This window comes from Fistularia commersonii, chromosome 12 (assembly GCF_037954325.1).
Source record: "Fistularia commersonii isolate RoL2024-O1a breed Wild chromosome 12, RoL_Fcom_v1.0, whole genome shotgun sequence".
Taxonomy (NCBI): Eukaryota; Metazoa; Chordata; class Actinopteri; order Syngnathiformes; family Fistulariidae; genus Fistularia; species Fistularia commersonii.
Window position 1 is genome coordinate 19718641 of NC_141295.1, and position 18014 is coordinate 19736654.

At 54.6% G+C, this 18014-nt stretch overlaps 1 protein-coding gene across 1 annotated transcript in view; it reads right to left on the bottom strand.

Moving 5' to 3' along the window:
• Window positions 1-379: 379 nt before the first annotated feature.
• LOC147229114 (noelin-2-like) overlaps window positions 380-18014 on the bottom strand; it is a 29528-nt gene continuing 11893 nt past the window's right edge. Inside the window, exons 4-8 of the mRNA XM_086157619.1 lie at window positions 14471-14690; window positions 12469-12575; window positions 4741-4917; window positions 4498-4671; window positions 380-1169 (exon numbers count right to left, since the gene is read on the bottom strand). Coding sequence (XP_086013745.1) covers window positions 849-1169; window positions 4498-4671; window positions 4741-4917; window positions 12469-12575; window positions 14471-14690 — 999 coding nt within the window. The 3' untranslated portion in view covers window positions 380-848. The remainder of the gene's footprint in view (window positions 1170-4497; window positions 4672-4740; window positions 4918-12468; window positions 12576-14470; window positions 14691-18014) is intronic.

Below are 18014 nucleotides of genomic sequence, written 5' to 3' on the forward strand. Positions count from 1 at the left end.
CCCCGAGCCGCGGCGCCGGCGGCCCGTCTGCCCGCCGCCCGCCGGCCCGATCTGGTCTGAACGATGCGGCTCCCTGTGTTGGCGTGGCTTCGTCGCTGCTTTTTCTCTGCGTTGTTACCATTCAAAAGCGTTTTCCAGGGAAAAAAAGTGCTTTTGTTGCGTTTCAGCCGCTCGCTGCGGGTGTTTCCCCTTCGTAACGGACATTTTGACGGTAATGAGCCGGTTAGCCTCTGTAGCGCCGCTCGACGGGAACCGACGGAAAACCCACTTCGCGCCGATCCCGATCATTCCGTCCTCCGACGGGGAGACGTTTCCCTCGGCGACGTCGTCCCGGACCTTCTCCGCCTCCTCGCAGGAAGAAGGCGGCGCAGCCTGGGTAAAGTTGGATAGTAATGTTTATTAAATGAACAACCATGCTGACTGAAAACATCCACAATCACATCACAAACCCGGGACGCCTCGGCCGTCGTCGGCGCTCGGTGAAATTCAAGCTCGGGGAAGAGCTGCGTTTTTTCCGCTATTTTTTCGACTTTCCGGGAATCACTTTCGAAACACGGGTGTAACGGGACGCGAAGGGAACACGGACGAGCGCACGCCGCCGGACCGGCTTCTACCGGGGATTTTCACCCGCAACCCGAGGAACACGCCGGCCGCGACCTTCACATCCGTGTCCGACGGCCGCTTCTCCACCCCGGAAAGCTCTTCCGTTCCGAGAAGACGTTCAAACTCAAACACAGACAGCGGTCATTTTCTTGTTAACAGGAATGGCCATTGTGTGTGTGTGTGTGTGTTTGTGTGTGTGTGTGTGCGCGTGCGTAGGTGTGTGTGCATGGAACCCTTCTGTCGACCTATCCGTCGCTCTGGATGACGTGAAACAGCGTGACGTTGTAGAGGACCTGGTGTCCGTTGTTCCAGGTGTAGAGGGCTCTCTCTCTGGGGTTGTAGTCCATCATGCTGATGTGGGAGTACTGGTTGTGGAAGGGGATGTCGGTGTACTCGTACGAGGACGAGTTGGTGTTGTAGGCAAAGTGGACTTTGGCCCCGGCCAGGTGGGAGTTGGTGACGTACAGGGTGCCGCAGATCATGAAGGCCTCGCCGGCGCTGCGTTTGGGGAACCCGGTGTCCCAGCTCTGGAGCACCTCCAGGGATCGGGGGTCCAGGCGGCTCACCTGCAGGAGAAGCACAGGGTTCAAGCACGGAGATGGTCGGACGGACGCCTCGGGTCGGTCGCGTCGGCCCCGATCTCAACGGAGGAACCTCCCGGAGGTCCTACGGGTACATTCAGACGGCGGAGGAACCGGAGGCCATCGAGCTCACCTCCTAGAACCTTCTTAGCTCTTCCGTAGAACATCCTAGGTGCCGGGTGATTGGTGGAACCCGTAAGCCCCGCCCATTGAGGGAGACTTCCTGCCGACTGCTGAGCGCCGTTTTGAAAAACCATCCCGGTCACCGTTCGGATTTGTTTCGTGACAAAACGGACAGATAGATCGTCGAAGAGGTCCGTGCTCTTCTGGCCTGCGACGCCTCAGAGGAACTCCAGAGGAACATCTACATTTACTGCGATGGCTAACGGCTCTTTCATTTGTTGAATCATCAAAACACTCGGCTATTATTCCACAAACGCTGCGGCAGCTTCCACCTCCGTGCACCACCTCCTCTTCTTCTTCTTCTTCTTCTTCTTCTTCTTCTTCTTCTTCTTCTTCTTCTTCTTTGTTTTATTTGTTCAGAAGTTTATTAGGACAGTGTACAAATACATTAAGCACAGAGGCAGAGATGTTTGTACCAGATTATAGCTCATAGCTAATTTCCATCTGTAGTCCTGTAGTTCTTCTTCTTCTCTTTCTTTTTCTTCTTCTTCTCCTCCTTCTTCTTCTTTTCCTTCTTCTTCTTCTTCTTCTTCTTCTTCTTCTTCTTCAGTCATAGTTTTAGTGTGCGGAGCTGAAGGTGCTTGCTGCTTGCCTCCCTCACCAGAGGAAGTCGGTTCCTGGAACTGACCTCCAGCTGGACGCTGGTCCGTCAGCGGCTGCAGTCCCCTGAGGTGAAGGAAGCCTCGGGCGGCGACCAGGAACAACGGCATCCGTCTTAGTCTTTTGCTTCAAATGTAAGTGATATTAATACGTTTCCTCCTCCAATATTATGCCTTGCCCGGAGCTCTTTGTGGGGTAACCTGCATCCCCCGCTTCTCCCCGGCACGTACGACCGTTACGCTTCCCATTAGCATTTTCCTCTCGTACGGTTTGATTCTCGCAGCGGTGCAGAAATACATCACGTGCAAAGGCTGTGCCTTTTACAGAATTTAATATCCAGGGTCTGTAGTAGGCCGTGTTATTAGTGTCGCTTCCCCTCCCGCTCTGCGGTGACGGTGGCGGAGACGCCGCTTTTACCCGCGGCCCGGCTGTCAGGCTGGACCGGTAGATGAAGTGCCCGCCCTCCCGCGCTCCCCTTTCCGCCGCCGCCGCCACGCTTCCCGCACAGATTTCCTCCCGGTTCCTTCCATTTTTTTCCTCCTCGCGCCGGGCGTTCTGTCGGAGACGCCGGCGGCCGCGAACATCGATCAGGGTTTCCGTCTCCATTTGGAGGGGCTTCGCCGTCCGGGCTAAAAGCCGGACCCGGAATGGAAGGCGGCCAGGATGAATGTGGCGTCGCTCGCCGTGAGGGAGGACGCCGCGAGCGCCTCTGACGTCTCGGGAAGAAACGTCTGCGGCGAGCGACGATGATAAATAGTAACGACGGCCATGAATTACTGTCGCCGGTATCGATTCTGGCGGCTTCGGCCGGCAACTTCATTTAGTTATTGTTGCATCTGTGCGTTGTTACGGCGGAGAATAACCGCTCCCCGGCTCGCACTTTAATTATTGAAACCCGAAGAAAGGACGATTAAAACATCAACGCCGTTAAAAAACTTTGGAAGCCAATTTGTGCGATCGGGGGGGCGAGACGCCAACGAGCGGATGGCTCTGCTGGCGAGGCAGGAACCAGAAAACCCTCGGCGACGCTTTCAAACACATCCAGCCTTTTAGAACGGACGCCTTCGCCAGCAGGACCAGCAGGACTGAGCAGGACCGAGCAGGACTGAGCAGGACTGAGCAGGACCAGCAGGACCAGCAGGACCAGCAGGACCAGCAGGACTGAGCAGGACTGAGCAGGACCGAGCAGGACTGAGCAGGACTGAGCAGGACCAGCAGGACTGAGCAGGACCAGCAGGACCAGCAGGACTGAGCAGGACTGAGCAGGACCAGCAGGACTGAGCAGGACCAAGCAGGACCAACAGGACCAGCAGGACCAGCAGGACTGAGCAGGACTGAGCAGGACTGAGCAGGACTGAGCAGGACTGAGCAGGACCAGCAGGACTGAGCAGGACTGAGCAGGACCAGCAAGACCAGCAGGACTGAGCAGGACTGAGCTGGACCAGCAGGACCAGCAGGACCGAGCAGGACAGAGCAGGACCAAGCAGGACCAACAGGACCAGCAGGACCAGCAGGACCAGCAGGACCAAGCAGGACCGAGCAGGACTGAGCAGGACCAGCAGGACTGAGCAGGACTGAGCAGGACCAGCAGGACCAGCAGGATCAGCAGGACTGAGCAGGACCAGCGGGACCAGCAGGACCGAGCAGGACCAGCGGGCCGCCGGCCGAGAGGAGACCTCGGGTGAACATCAGGACGGGATAGGCTCCGCCCCCTTCACCGGCAGAATGGACGAACGGCAAAATCAAACCTTAAAAAAGTCCACGAAATCGGTAAATTTCAATCCGGCGGTTGGTTCCTGGTGGAGTGGAGTGTCCTTTCCAACGAGAACCTCGGTCTTAAAGACTAAACAAGAAGACCAGCGAGGAGGTTCATGGACGGAGGGCAGGAGGACAGGAAGTTGGCGCTCGTGGCCGGAGGCCGGCGATCGGCCGAGGCCGGGGTGAACGGCGAATCGGAAAGTTCTCTGAGACTATTTTTCATGCTTCGCAAAGAGGGGCACTTTAAAGAGGACACTCCGAGTTCTTCATCACGCTTCATTTGGGAGATTCGGATTGTAGCCGTTAGCGCCGGAGGAACGAGGCCGATTAGAACGACGCCGAACCCCGAGAAGTTTATCTTCCCTTTCGACTCTGCATTTTGCCGAAATCTCTGCGCCAGACTTCTGCTTCCCGTCCTCGCTCCTCCCTCTTCTACATACCAGAAGTTATAAATTCCACGGTTACGGAGAGAATTAGCCGCCTTCTCCATATTAAATCACGTCGGGGTGAAAAAAGCGCGATGCGCAAACTGTTCGCGGTGATCGATGACATAACGCGCCGGAGCCATGTGTCTCTGTCAGCATTTAAATGGCTTTTTGAAAACCACGCGAGTTTATAACTTCGGGGAGATAAAGCAAAGCTGCTGACGACGGCGGCGTCGGAGAGGAATAAATGAGTCGCGGAGTTTAGACGGTCACCGTTTATGCCTTTTAAAGCCGAAGGTCTCTGATAAAAGCGAGACGGGACTCGGCGGGCGCGGCGAGGACCGTACCATTATGTTTCCGGCGTTGGGGATGGAGGTGTAGACCGCCCACAGGCCCGTCTCGTCCGCCATGAGGTCGATGTCGGACGACCCCCCCCAGCTGTAGGGGAAGGTGTTGTTGTATCCCGCTCCGCTCAGGCTGCGCTGCAGCAGCACGCTGCGCGAGCGGAAGTGATACTGGACCTGCAAGCAAACGCCGTCCCGTCACCCCGGAATCGACGGCCTCTCGGCGCCGTTCGGCCGCCATCTTACCAGGATGTTGCTCTGGTGCTTGTTGTAGTAGAGGGACCCGTTGTAGACCACGTGGCCCGTCCCGGCCCAAGGGTGGGGCAGCAGGTGCTGGACAAAGTTCTGGCCCTTGGTGAAATCCCCCATGGTCCTGTACTCCAGCACGCGCCTGCCCTTGTAGTAGCCGTCCATCGACCACACCTGGCGGAGGCAAGACACACCACGGCTCATCCTCGGGCGCAGAAACCGGATCATTCCCCTCGGACGCCGGGCGACGGCGGCCCGGCGAGACCGATCAGAGGGTCGGCGGTTTGAACCCCCGCGCGAGACTCCGGAGGGTCTGGCTTCAAAACCGTTTTCGTCCTCGCCGTCTCGTTCTCTCTGGTCGTCCAAAGCCTCGCCGCTCGGAGCGTGACGCCCAACGGACCTCCGAGAGGTCCGCCGTGCACGAGTTCCCGCTCCGCTGTCAGATGCGCTCAGTTAACACGGTTACCTAACTCGCACATGTGACGGCGGCCGGACGAGGTGCACGTCGTGCAGCCGGAGGGCGTACCGGACGTCCGGCCGCTCCTGTTCCAGACAGAAGACGCCTCGCGGTTCGCCTGCGATAATTAGCCGTCTCCTTTCCAAACGCTCCTGCAAACGCGATATGTAAAGCACTTATTCCCACGTCTGTAATCCGCACTAATCGACAAAATCTTGGAAATTAGTTTCGGCTCGTCGCTCCCGTCGTCATTGGATACGATGTGTAATTACGGTGCCGTAACGTCTTACGGGGATCGGTGCCCCAGACCCAGACCCCGAGGGGGTTCGACGCTCCAAACGCATTTTCACTCTGAAAGCTCATAAAAATGACTGTGATTTTGAAGTAAATATAAAAACCTGAGCCAATTCCACCTAATGACTCGTACGACTGGAAGGTAATTGAAACCACAAATTACCGTCCACTTTTCTCAGAAGGAATATACGGGGAACATAAGTTTGAGCCATCTTTGGCTGACGTGCGGCAGAAGCCGGAAATTCGCCTCATTTTGGATTTCACGGAGCTCTCCTCGTGGCGTCAGCTTCTCAAACAATGACGTCTTGCATGATTTACGGCATCTGCTGGTCAATGAATACATGGGTTTCTGTAGGAATCGAGTCCTGAAGTTACAACAAAGTGATAAAGAGATAGCGGGCGTCGCTCCTCGCCCCGCGGCGTTCGATCTACCGCTGGCGTTTTGCGGCTCGGACGCCGAGGGTCCATCGAGGGTTTACTGACATAAACGAAATGCGTCCGTCTTCGCTCCACGCCGGCGCCGTCACGCAAATCATCAGCAACAGAATCGGCTCAATTCCGGGGGTTCGGAGGACTGATAGAGTACAGGGAGGAGCATGGACGGAAAAGCCAAGGTATATCTTCTTTTACCTTGTGTGTGTGTGTGTGTGTGTGTGTGTGTGTGTGTGTGTGTGGGGGGGGGGGGGATGATGTCTCTGAAACGAGGAACTGTAATGAAAGCGGGGACATAAATCCGGCGCCGCCGACGGCTCGGGACGCCACGGTTTCACAGTGAAAAGAATCTAAATCACCCATAATAGTCCGTCGGCGAAATAAAAGTTGGAACCACCTTAAACTGGCTGACATTCATTATCAGACCGAAGGCAGATCCTTAGACTCCAGAAAAACGCGTCCGTCATCTGGACTCCGACCTTCTTACCCCCGCGGGCCGGACCGAGGCGACGCCAGGACCCGAGCGGCTCGCTCGAGATGATCCTTCTCACGTCCCGGATCCTTGTTCTGCCTTTGCGGTGCAGAGGACGGACACGTCGGCGGGGAAAAAGAAAGAAATGCGAATCCTCGAAGAATCCATTTGTGTCATCGCTCCTCCTCCTCCAACCTGATTCCAGCAGCTTCTTATTGGTTTTCAGTGACTTGAGACGAAACGATGGCGTAAAAACGAGATATTTTGAGCGGGCGCCGCGGCCGTAAACATCCTTCTCATATCACAGTGGAAACGGCCTGCGAGGATTCGCCTCTTCACACTTCAAAATCAGCTTCGTCCAATATCGGCTCCTTTCTGGTCTCCGTGAACTTCTCGGGGAAATATCCCGCCGCCGCTAATGTTCCTCGCTATCTCCGCCAGTTAATTGGTTTTTCTCCGGCATGCATGTGCTGTTAAGCGCCGGGTAGCTTAGAAAAACTTTCTCTCTCTCCTCTTTATTGAAAAAACTAGGCAATATAAACGCGTGCATCCGCCGGTTATCGTGACAGGACGATGAGAAGGAGATCAGGAGAACACGGTGGACGTACATGGACGCAGATGGAGGATGCATGGAGGTAAGAGGTTGTGCGGTGAGGGAGTCCGTCCGCGGGGCTTTCACACCGGGAATAATTGCTCCGCCGGAATAATTGCGCTGTGAATAAGTGAGAATGCGGTGTAACGGCAGTTTCGCGGGGGAGAGAAGTGAAGATAGATATACCGTGAGTGAAGGAGGAGGCATCAGCTGCTGCTTTGGGAGCGTCCCTGCCTCCAGAGGAGCTCCTGAAGGCTCAGCGGCCGGGAGGAGGAGGAGGAGGAGGAGGAGGAGGGCCAGAAGACGGATGACCGCTTGGCCAAAAACCTCCTCCCACTCACCTCCATTACAGAACTAAAAGCTCGCCCTCCCGACCGCTCACAAGCGGCACCAGGTCCGCCCGCCGCCCGACATTTCGAGATCCGACCCGGCGATTGGGTAGTCGTCGCTCCGTCGCTCGCCGACCGGCGGTGACGTCAGTGCGTCTCCGGCGAATGCCCACGTGCCGCTTCGGCTCGGGTGCAGGGCTGCACGATTAGCCGCCGCAGAAGTATAAATCAGCTTTTGGGCCGCGCTCCAAATCGCCTAATAACATAATATTCATGGTAATTACAACACCGAGCCGCGTCCGACGGCTGCTTCCAGCCGCCAGCTTAGTGAACTATGTGACAAATGGAAAAATCCATCGGCGAGGATTCCTGCGCAAACTCCGAGTTTTTTTTATTCGTGTTTTTCTTTCCGAGGTTTTCTCCCGGAATGGCGCGTCTGCGTTCGCTCAAAGCGGCGAGGACTCCTGCAGCCCCATAAAGATAATGATGGTGGTAATGGGATGCGGGAGAGGAAGGCCTCCGCCTCGCGTGGGAAAGACGGCGTGGGAGATGTTTAATTATCATAAGGGATAAAATGGAAGCCTGGCATATGAATCGGTAATAACGAAGTTGAAAAATGTGTTGTTTCCTTAAGCGTCACGGCGAAGAGTAATTAGATTCCTGCCAGGTAGGACTTTCTCCTTGTGATTCATTCCACCGCAAACTTCATCGGGGTAGAACGGAGAACCCAAAGCCCGTTTTCTGGCGCCAATTATTCGGTCGATCAGTTTTTTGTTTCTGATTAACGGCCGCGCTGCCTCCGCCGCGTCCGTCTTTCTTCTCCGGTCAGAAGGAAGCGAGCGGGGACGAAAACACCCTCGCCGGAGAAAACAAATGGCCGCGGCGAGGAAAACCGTTGCCGGATTAATTACGGCGGAGAGGTGAGGGAGATGAAAGAAAGCGCAGATAGAAGAGAGGCGCTCGGTATTCCCTTTGAAAACACCGGCCAGAAGTGAGAGGGCAGATGAAACGGGTTTATTTTCCACGCAGGTCCGGGAAGAGCGGCAGCCAAAATATTAAGAGACCGCCGGAGAGGAAGAGGCCTTCCAACAAAGGCGGCTGATTGCAGTGTTTCTGGAAGAAATGCACTTAATTGAGACGCAGCTTGCAGACAATGAGGCCGGCTGATTGCTCCGCGCCGCCGCCGCCGCCGCCGCCGCCGCCAACACGTCGCCTCCAAACACAGCATCCCTTCCTACGGCGACCTATGAAGGTCTCGTGCGCCGTGACGTCACATCATACGGTCGTGAGGAACCTCGGCCCAGGCGTGGCGGTCGGGAGCCACGCATGATCTCATACCACTGACAGCGGTAGCGCTAACAACGGCATGCTAATGGCCGAAAGGATGCAATCATTGAATGAGTCATTCAAAAAAGAAAAACAGCGGCGGCGGGCCGGCGGCGAGAAAGCCCGAGGAGTCCGGAGAAGATGAAGATGCCGATGAAGGCACGGGAGATCAGACGGGAGCGGAAACCCCTCGGCAGATGAAGACCGCGGCAGCATCGCGGGGCCGACGCTAACGCTAACGATAAGCCTCCGGGCTTCTCCGGCGCTTTCTATCCCTCTGTCCCACCGGTCGAGGCTGAAGGCCGCCCGCCCCGAGCCGGGATCTCCTGAGGAACGTCGTCATCAGACCTTCTCCCCATCAGAAGTGTCTTCTGATTAACCTCTGAGTTTGTTTCCTCTGGAAAGCGAAGGGACAGCGGTCGCTCTCCTTGCCGTCGTTATCCTGCCGAGGTGGAAGTCGGTATTTACTTTCCTTGCTTGAACTTGAAGCGGCATGTTTTTCTTCCGGTTCCTCTCCGTCCTGCCCCCGCAGTCCCTTCATCCCTTCCACGCCGGCGTTTGCAAGAAACCTTTTCAACGAGACCGATCAATACGCCAGGATCGCCTCATGAATAGCTGAGCGCTTGAGGCCCAGAGAAGGAGGTTACCTGCCGCTTCCAGGCAGGAGAGAAGCCTTTTTAATGACGCCTTGGCAAGTCCTGTGAAACCAGAAGAAGAACGAGCCGAAAAGCAAGAAAAGCAACTGGATGATCCGTCAACCGCCGGCCGGGAGCGAGATCTTCTCAGCTGTCTCGTGAAGATGGTTCTGTCCCACCTCACCGACGCACCCAGGGGCCGGTGGCCGTTCTGACAGGGATGAGATCCTGATCCACGTGGAGAAGCTCAAGCATGTCCGGGTCTTTGTCCAGGAACACGGGGAAGACGGAGCGGGAGGTGGATCTACGTTCCTGCCCTCAGCTGTGGGCGACGACCCAAAGAAGGAGATCATGGATGCAGGGGTTTGCTCCTCACGGTTTCTGGGCTCTCCTTCAGAGACAGGTTGAGGAGCTCTGCCATCCTGGCTAGGTGTCCCCTGGAGGTCCATGTCTCAGGGCCGGACTAGGACAGCTCGGGATTCAGAGCCGGACCAGGTGGACGGGGAAGTCTGCAGACCCCCTCAAGATCCCACCCGGCACAAGAGGCAGAGGATGGTCTTCACCATAGTCCAGTGAAAACAAAACTCCACGACTTCTAGGAGGAGCAACGACAACAACCTCTTCTTGAGGACAACCTTCTCCCATCCCATGAAGATCCAGCTCTTTCCCTCTGCTCGCCCCGTCCTGTCCTTCCCACCCCGATCATCTCTTCCTATTTCTGCGCTCCGCCGCCGCCTCCTTTCTTCTCTGCCAGCAGGGACCATTAAGTCAGATTCCCCCCCGCCTGGACAGAGCGGGTGGTGGGCTGATGTTGGGCTGATGTTGGGCTGATGTTGGGCTGATGTTGGGCTGATGTTGGGGCGTTGGAGGAGGTGGTGGGTCTCCACACCTCAGCAGCTGTGCCCAAGCGCAGCAACAGGTGTTTGAAATATAGCGGTCGCCAGCTCGGCCTCCCGTAGACCGCGAGGTCATGAAGAATTCATAAATGCCAAAGCTGGGACCCTTTAGACCCTGTAGTCATGGATACCAAAGGATGTAATGACTTAACTCGCTGTGTGTGTGTGTGTGTGTGTGTGTGTGTCTCCTTTTAACGATAACACACAGGTTGCTTCTCCTTGAAACCCACTGACGGATGGAAATCTCTCTTTTCTTTTAATCTTACTTTCCACATCGAGCTGGAATGCGAAATGAGGAACGGCGCGCTGAGTGGGTGATATTTCAGTCGCTCATTCCCGTGTGCGTCTCACTGTGCCGGGCCGAGCCTGAGACGGTGATCTTTCTTAAATGTCAGAGGTGTGCAAGGTCGTCCGCAATAAATGCAAGGATGTTCTGGGATGTTCTCGGGAAGCGGCGCGTGGATCCTCCTCCCCCCCGGCGTGCAGTCGGGGTCGGAAGCCTTTGGAGCCGCGGGAGCATCAAGAAGCCCGGGGGAGGAACGCGCTAGCGGCTCCTCATTAGCCGCTAATTGCAAGCAAACAGTGCGGCGTCGACGTGAACGCCGGAATCATCTGGAATGGTCAGCGTGTGATGCTAGTGAGCGCAATCCGGAGACACGTTTTGTCATTTCTGCTGTCATCACGTTGATTTGTAAAGTAGATTTCAGCGAGCGTGGTGGAAGAATAGGCCATTAGGAGGCGTTTGTGTGGGAGGCTCCCGGTGGAGGCTCTTTGGGAAGCGTGTGCTTTGTTTACATCTGCTATCACATCCCTGTTTGGGTTTTTTTGTGGCTTTGTGGCACCAAAAGTGCTAGCTTCTGCAGTCAGGTAAACGTTATGGGTATTTAGCGTCTGTGCTCCGTCCGCAGGGGAAGCGGCGGAAAGCTTGAGGCTAATTCGAATCGACGGACGCGTTTCAAGCGCGTTCGCTTCTCTGCCGAACCAGACGGACCGGCTCCCTCTGCTCAGCCGGGGAAACTAAACAAAGCTGGATCGCTCTCTTCCGGCTTGAAGTGAGGAGGTTCGAGTGTCTCCAGTCCTCTACGGCGAGTGGGGATGAGCCTGACGGAGCGGCGGCGGCGCAGAGAAGCTAAAGAATGACCTGAGGTGCACGGAGAAGCAGCCCTCCGCGGGGAACCCGGCGCGGCAGCGTGTCAGAAGGAATCAGGCGGAGATGTCGGGGTGTCTGGCGAGGACGCCTCCGGCTCGGCCCGGGGAATTATAAGTCCCACCCTGCTTCCAGGAGCCTCGGGGTCTCCAGCAAAGAGCCGGACGGATTTTACTCTCCTCTTTTGTTATTTCAGCCGATTATCACTTCTACTCCGTGCGCTTTGGATCGATCGGTGGGGCTAAATCCTAAGAACCCACATTCCACATTAACGTGCCATCGAATTGTTTTAAAGCTGCCGGCAGAAGAGCAAACGGCCCTCAGGTAACCTGCTTGTCGGCAGGGCGTCGGGAGAGAAGGACTTCGCCGTCATGAATTCTTTCAACCCCCGTTTCCTCCGCAGGTCATCTCAGATGGTCGGATTCATTGATTTCTCTCTGCTTTGACTCCAGAGACGCCAAACACACCCACATTCCTCTGCGCCTCTGGTTCTGGAGATGAAGGAACGGGTGGGTACCGAGAACCAGCACGTTCTCAGGGTCTCCAGAGGCGCCGTCAGAGGGGGAAGAACACGCATTAAGCTTGTGCATGTGGAATCCGGGAGGCGACGAGGACGAGACGGCTCGTGCAGAGCCGTCCGTGCATTCGTTCGGATCTCTTTTAAATTGGAGAGTTAGCGCCGGGCGGTGACCCCCCCCCCCCCCACACGCTCTCGGAGCAAAGACGCCATCAGAACGCCGCCGCCGTTGTTCCCTTAATGGGCCGAGGAGCGGCGGCTGCTGCTGCTGCTGCTGGGAAACAGCGGCTCCCCATCACCAGGGAGAGCCTCTAACAGGGAACAGCCAAGGGTCACCATGGCGATATAAATCACACCTGGCAACTGGAGACAGTCGCCTTGACAACTATCTTAATATGAGCTTCCAGAGCTGCAGGGTGTGTGTGTGTGTGTGTGTTGCAGATGGGTGGAGCTCGGCGTGATGGAGACAGACTGCACACAGAAGTCATGTGACAGGTGGAAAATACATCAGGAGGAACTCTGGGCTTCGGCCGCCCAGCGACAACGTCCACAACACCTGCTGCATGTTTGAGATGCATTCGCACACACACACACACACACACACACATGCACATCGGCGTACACCTACCCTGCTGTCAGAGCTGGGAATCATGGCATCGGTCATCCAGGAGCCGAAGCGGGACCCCGAGGCCCTCACGGTGATCGGGCTGCTGACCGCCGTCAGACGTCCGCAGCCTGTGAACGGACGGAGGGAAGGGAAGTCTTTGTGAGCTTCCAGAGACGTCGCCCAGCGGCTGCTCATCACCTGCATCGTCACCTGCATCGTCACCTGCATCGTCACCTGCATCATCACCTGCAGAGCCCACGGCCACCTGGTCTTTGCACGCGCCTGGACTTTGCTGTTATTCACACTAACAATGCCAGACGGGTATTTTGCCATCGGGTAATAATATCACAACAGTATCACAACAATAGCGCTTTCAACTTGCAAAATACATATATTATTGCCTGTTTATTTATTGTATAGTTATTTTATTGCCTATCTGTATATTTTATATATATTGTCTATTTTGTACAGTTTTATATTTGTATCGTCCAGGACTACGGATGGAAATTAGCTATGAGCTATAATCTGGTACAAACATCTCTGCCTCTGTGCTTAATGTATTTGTACACTGTCCTGATAAACTTCTCAACAAATAAACAAACAAACAAACACCATCGCACTGCTGAGATCAGCCATTATATACTGTGTTTTTTTCATTGTATATATATAGATATCAAGCCCCAAATCAGTCGTACCCCAGGGGTATCATTATTTAACAGTACATTCACCACCATGACCCTTTAAGAGCCCTGACATACTTGAATACTGTTGCTTTTTACTGAAGCAACACTGAAGCTTGTCTGGATATGTATGTGTGTATGTATATGTATATGTATATGTGTATGTATATGTATATGTTTGTGTGTATGTATATTTGTACGTATATGTGTATGTTTATGTATATGTGTACGTATATGTGTACGTATATATATGTGTATGTATATGTATATGTGTATGTATATGTATGTGTATATGTATATGTGTATGTGTATGTTTATGTATATGTGTACGTATATGTGTATGTATATGTATGTGTGTATGTATATGTGTACGTATATGTATATGTATGTGTGTATGTATATGTGTACATATATGTGTACGTATATGTATATGTGTGTGTGTGTGTGTACATTCCATTGACCATCAATCAGATTGATATACTATTTTTTTTATAGTAGATACATGTATAAAAACACAATTATACACATATTAATTATTCATACCCATGGGGTATGCACACACACACACACACACACACACACACCCTTTGGAAATGAATAATTTGGAGTAGACAGCGTGTGTGTGTGTGTGGGTGTGTTTACACTGTTATGATATATATATATATGTGTGTGTACATATATACACATGTCTGTGTTTTACCATCCATCTATCTATCTATCTATCTATCTATCTATCTATCTATCTATCTATCTATCTATCTATCTATCTATCTATCATATATAGATATATATTTATAAATATGCTTTAAATGGAGTTGACAGGTGTTGCTCCTGTGGTCTGAGTCTTCCTGCAGGTGCTTCATCAGGGTTTCCCCCGCGGTTCCAGCCGCAGCCAATCAGAGCCTCCGATGGAGCGGCGTGGCCCCGGAGGCGGGAAGATGGTGTAAAAATGCTTGTGGGTAGCAGAGGTACAGAGGCAGCAGAGGTACAGAGGTAGTTCTGTCCAGGAGTGAGAGCCAGCGAAGGGTCTAATTGCAGGATAAAGCGCAGCAAACACCTCCTCGCCGTTTATCTGCTGGAGCTGCGGCTGATTCAGAGGAAGATCTGCCAGCGAGTTATCTCCTCAAATACCCTCAGCGGCCTGTGTTCTCCTGCCAGTGCATCGCATTGTACTCATCCCTTTGGCGTGTGTGTGTGTGTGTGTGTGTGTGTGTGTGTGTGTGTGTGTGTGTGTGTGAGAAGCTCAGCAGCCTCTCAGAGCTGCAGAATGCAACCTGCACGTCGTGAGGACTGAACTTTCTCCAGGACCTCAGGCTGGCGTGATGGTGTAAAAGCTCACGTACCCAGCTTGTTCATGCAGCTGTGGAGCCTGGTCTCCAGCAGCAGGACCCTCTGCTGGAGCTCCTCGTAGTCGTAGGCGCCGATCTCCTCCTGGATGGCCGTGAGGACCACGGACAGGTTGAGCAGCTCCAGCCGCAGGGTGGCCAGGGTCTGCAGGTCCAGCCTGTACTGCTCCATCACCGACAGGAGGGGCCGGAGCTGAGACATCTGGCCCTTCAGCTCCTGGAGGACGAAGGCGGAGATCAGTCACGGAGACGCGGCTTTGTTTGCGATCGGTTCGTGCGGACGTTGACAGAACCCTCGGCGAAGTTCTACCGCGGACTCTGGGCTTGGAGAGGCCAGGAGAGGAACCCGAGAGCGCCCTCCATCATGCTAACTAAGCTTCCAGCGCTGCCTGGCCTGCACCGTGACTCCACCCGGACATTTATAGCAACGGCATCTCAGAGGCTGGTGGAGAAAGAGGAACATGGCGACAGAACCGCCGCACCAAATGGTCCTCCAAGGACTCTGTTTGGAGCCTCCATGTTCCTCCATGGTTCCACCGTCCGACGACATGCAGGAGGTCGAGCGCACGGGAGAAAAACTGCGATTTAGTTTTCCATGAAGGGTTCTTCCATCGTTCATCCACCCATTCAGTTTGACAGGAAGTCCTCTGGAGTTACAGGTCTTCTCCTCTGGAGGAAGATCATTCCAGAGCTTGAACCCGAGGCGTGGCGGGGCGGCTGTGCTCCACGAGACTTCGGTGCATTTCGATCAAAAATAAGCTTTCCGGATTCCACGAAACGCGATCGTCTGCCGTCCGTCCGACCTCCCGCCGCCCGTCATCCCTTCCCGCTCCGTCCAACCTCCTCTGGTTGGACGGGCGTCCGGCGGCGGCGCTCCGCTCCGCCCCGCCCGCCATCAACCCCCTCCCGCCTGCAGCAAACGGCCTTTTATCGGCGCGTCTGCCGGCGGAGGCTCCGCCCACGTCCTCCATCACGACGGGCCTTTCTGCAATTAATCCCCCCCCGAGCATATGACAGATAATCCCTTCCAGGAAGATTTATCGACGGCGGCGCTCGGCGGGCACGTTCGGCCCCACGTGTCCCCCCCGCCCTCCGGTAAACGCTGCGGTGTCCTCTCCGCGCTGATGGCTAATGCAGCGGCGAGGAGGATCCTTTCCAGCTGACCTTCACGGCGGCCAAACACCCGGGACTCCCTTCCGCGACGCCTCCAAACACGTCGGGAGGAAATCGATTGTCGATAATAGCCTGACAGCGGCTGGCACAGACCGCCGCTTGTCTTGGTTTTTTTTTAATACCGACTCAAAGCTCAATCGCTATTCAGCGTGAGGCGCGACGTGGAACACATGGCCGCCACGCCGGCAGGAAGAGGAAGAGGCGAAGGGTCGTCCTGATGAACTCCCTGAAGCTTTGACTCCAGGACGGCGGGTCAGGAGACAAATCCATAATACAGAGGCGGGATCAGGAGGAGGTTTTGTAGGCAAAGAGGGGGGAAACATCTTATCTTCTCCATGGATCACCTTCACCATTTCTATGTCTTTAATCCGTCCGCTATCTTGACAGGAAGGGGAGCAAATACCTTCCCCTGATGTCGGCAGCTGCCGCCGGCGCCGAGGGATCAGTGTGTGAGGCCGGACCGCCCCGATCAACACATGGATGCAGATGTTTCCTCACCGCCTCTGTTTACCGTGTTCAGGAAAGCGAGGAGGTCACGGCTCAGAAGAGGCCTTCACCCCGTCTGCTTTACACCGCAATCTCATCTAACCTTTACTGCTCCCCCCCACAACCTTATTTTCTCTAATCACCTCCCATACACACACACACACACACACACACACACACACAGAGGGAAAAAATAATCATGTGCAATGAGTTAGCTTACTTAGCTATTTCCTCGCCTTTGCTGCATTTGCATCTCTCTAAATCAGTTTGACCCCCCCTCCTTACACACACACACACACACACACACACACACACACACGGGCTGCCATCTTCTTCCCTCCCTCCCCTGGAGGAGGAAACACTGTTTAGTTATTGATAAACGCACTGCTCTTGCATATTGCATAAACACCCAGACGCCCCCCAACCCCCGTTCACAGGCGAGAGCTTTTGCGACTGTGAAAAAACCCTCAGGGACACACACACACACACACACGCGCACACACACACACACACACACACACACACACGCACACACACACACACACACACACACACACGCACACACACACACACACACACACACACACACACAGGAAACAGACCTTACAGCCCTATGATGTTGTTAAGAAGTTGCTCGGCGAAAGATGAAAGGCAAGACGGAGGGTGGTAAAGCTCTCTATTTGGGGAAGTGAAGTGTGTGTGTGTGTGTGTGTGTGTGTGTGTGTGTGTGTGTGTGCCCTTTCTGTCTCATAAAGACATGACATATAATGAATGTACATGCATCTGATGAGAAGGCTGTTTTGGCTCGGAGTCTCGTCCTTGTGATGCCTTCAGGGTCGGTCAGGGCGTCGCTATGCTAGGTTAGCCTGCCACGCTAGGTTAGCCTGCTGTGCTCAGTTAGCCTGCTGCACTCAGTTAGCCTGCTGCACTCAGTTAGCCTGCCGCGCTAGGTTAGCCTGCTGTGCTCAGTTAGCCTGCTGCACTCAGTTAGCCTGCTGCGCTAGGTTAGCCTGCTGTGCTCATATAGCCTGCTGCGCTAGGTTAGCCTGCTGCACTCAGTTAGCCTGCTGCGCTAGGGTAGCCTGCTGCGCTCAGTTAGCCTGCTGCACTGGGGTAGCCTGCTGTGCTAGGGTGCCCTGCTGCTAGCATCGGTTTTGCATCGCTTTGCATTGACACCTGAGCCCTTTAGCGGGTTTAGCTCTCCCTTTAGCAGGAATGCCAAATGGTCCCTGAAGGCGTCCCTGCTTCATCTTGGATGATGGTGTGTTCAGGGACTCAGGAAACTACAGCACCGGATAGAAAAATCCCCAAAACGGCCCAAAGCGGTTGAGTCCTTCAGATCTAACCGGCAGGTCCGGCTCCTCAGAAGTTCACCCTCTCGCACCTTCTGAGCAGGAGAACGTGCAACGAAGGAAAACGGAATCCCTGAACACCACGTCGCGTGATGTTTCGTTTGTGATGCTACGTCGGGACGGCTGGAGAACTGTGACCTTCACGGAAAGTTCAGGACAATGATCATCTCATTGGTTTTGGTCCTGGTCCTCCTGGTCCTGGTTCGGACCCCCAGAGCAGCAGAGACTCCGTGGAAGCTCCGCGTCATGGATCCATGGATCCCCGGCGTGACGTTCCACGTCCTTCCACAGCTGATTTAACTTTTGAAGATCCCTCAACCCTGGTTGCTCAGATCCACGGCTCTCCAGAAGACATACACACACACCCTTTTGTTTAGGTAGGACGTCGTGACGGCAAACATCACGCCTGACCAGATTAGCGCTAATTTAAGGAGTGAGATACTTTCTCCAGAGCAGAGCCGGATCCATCCTGGAGGTGGAATCACTGAGGAGGAGGAGCTCGTGTGTGTGTGTGTGTGTGTGTGTGTGTG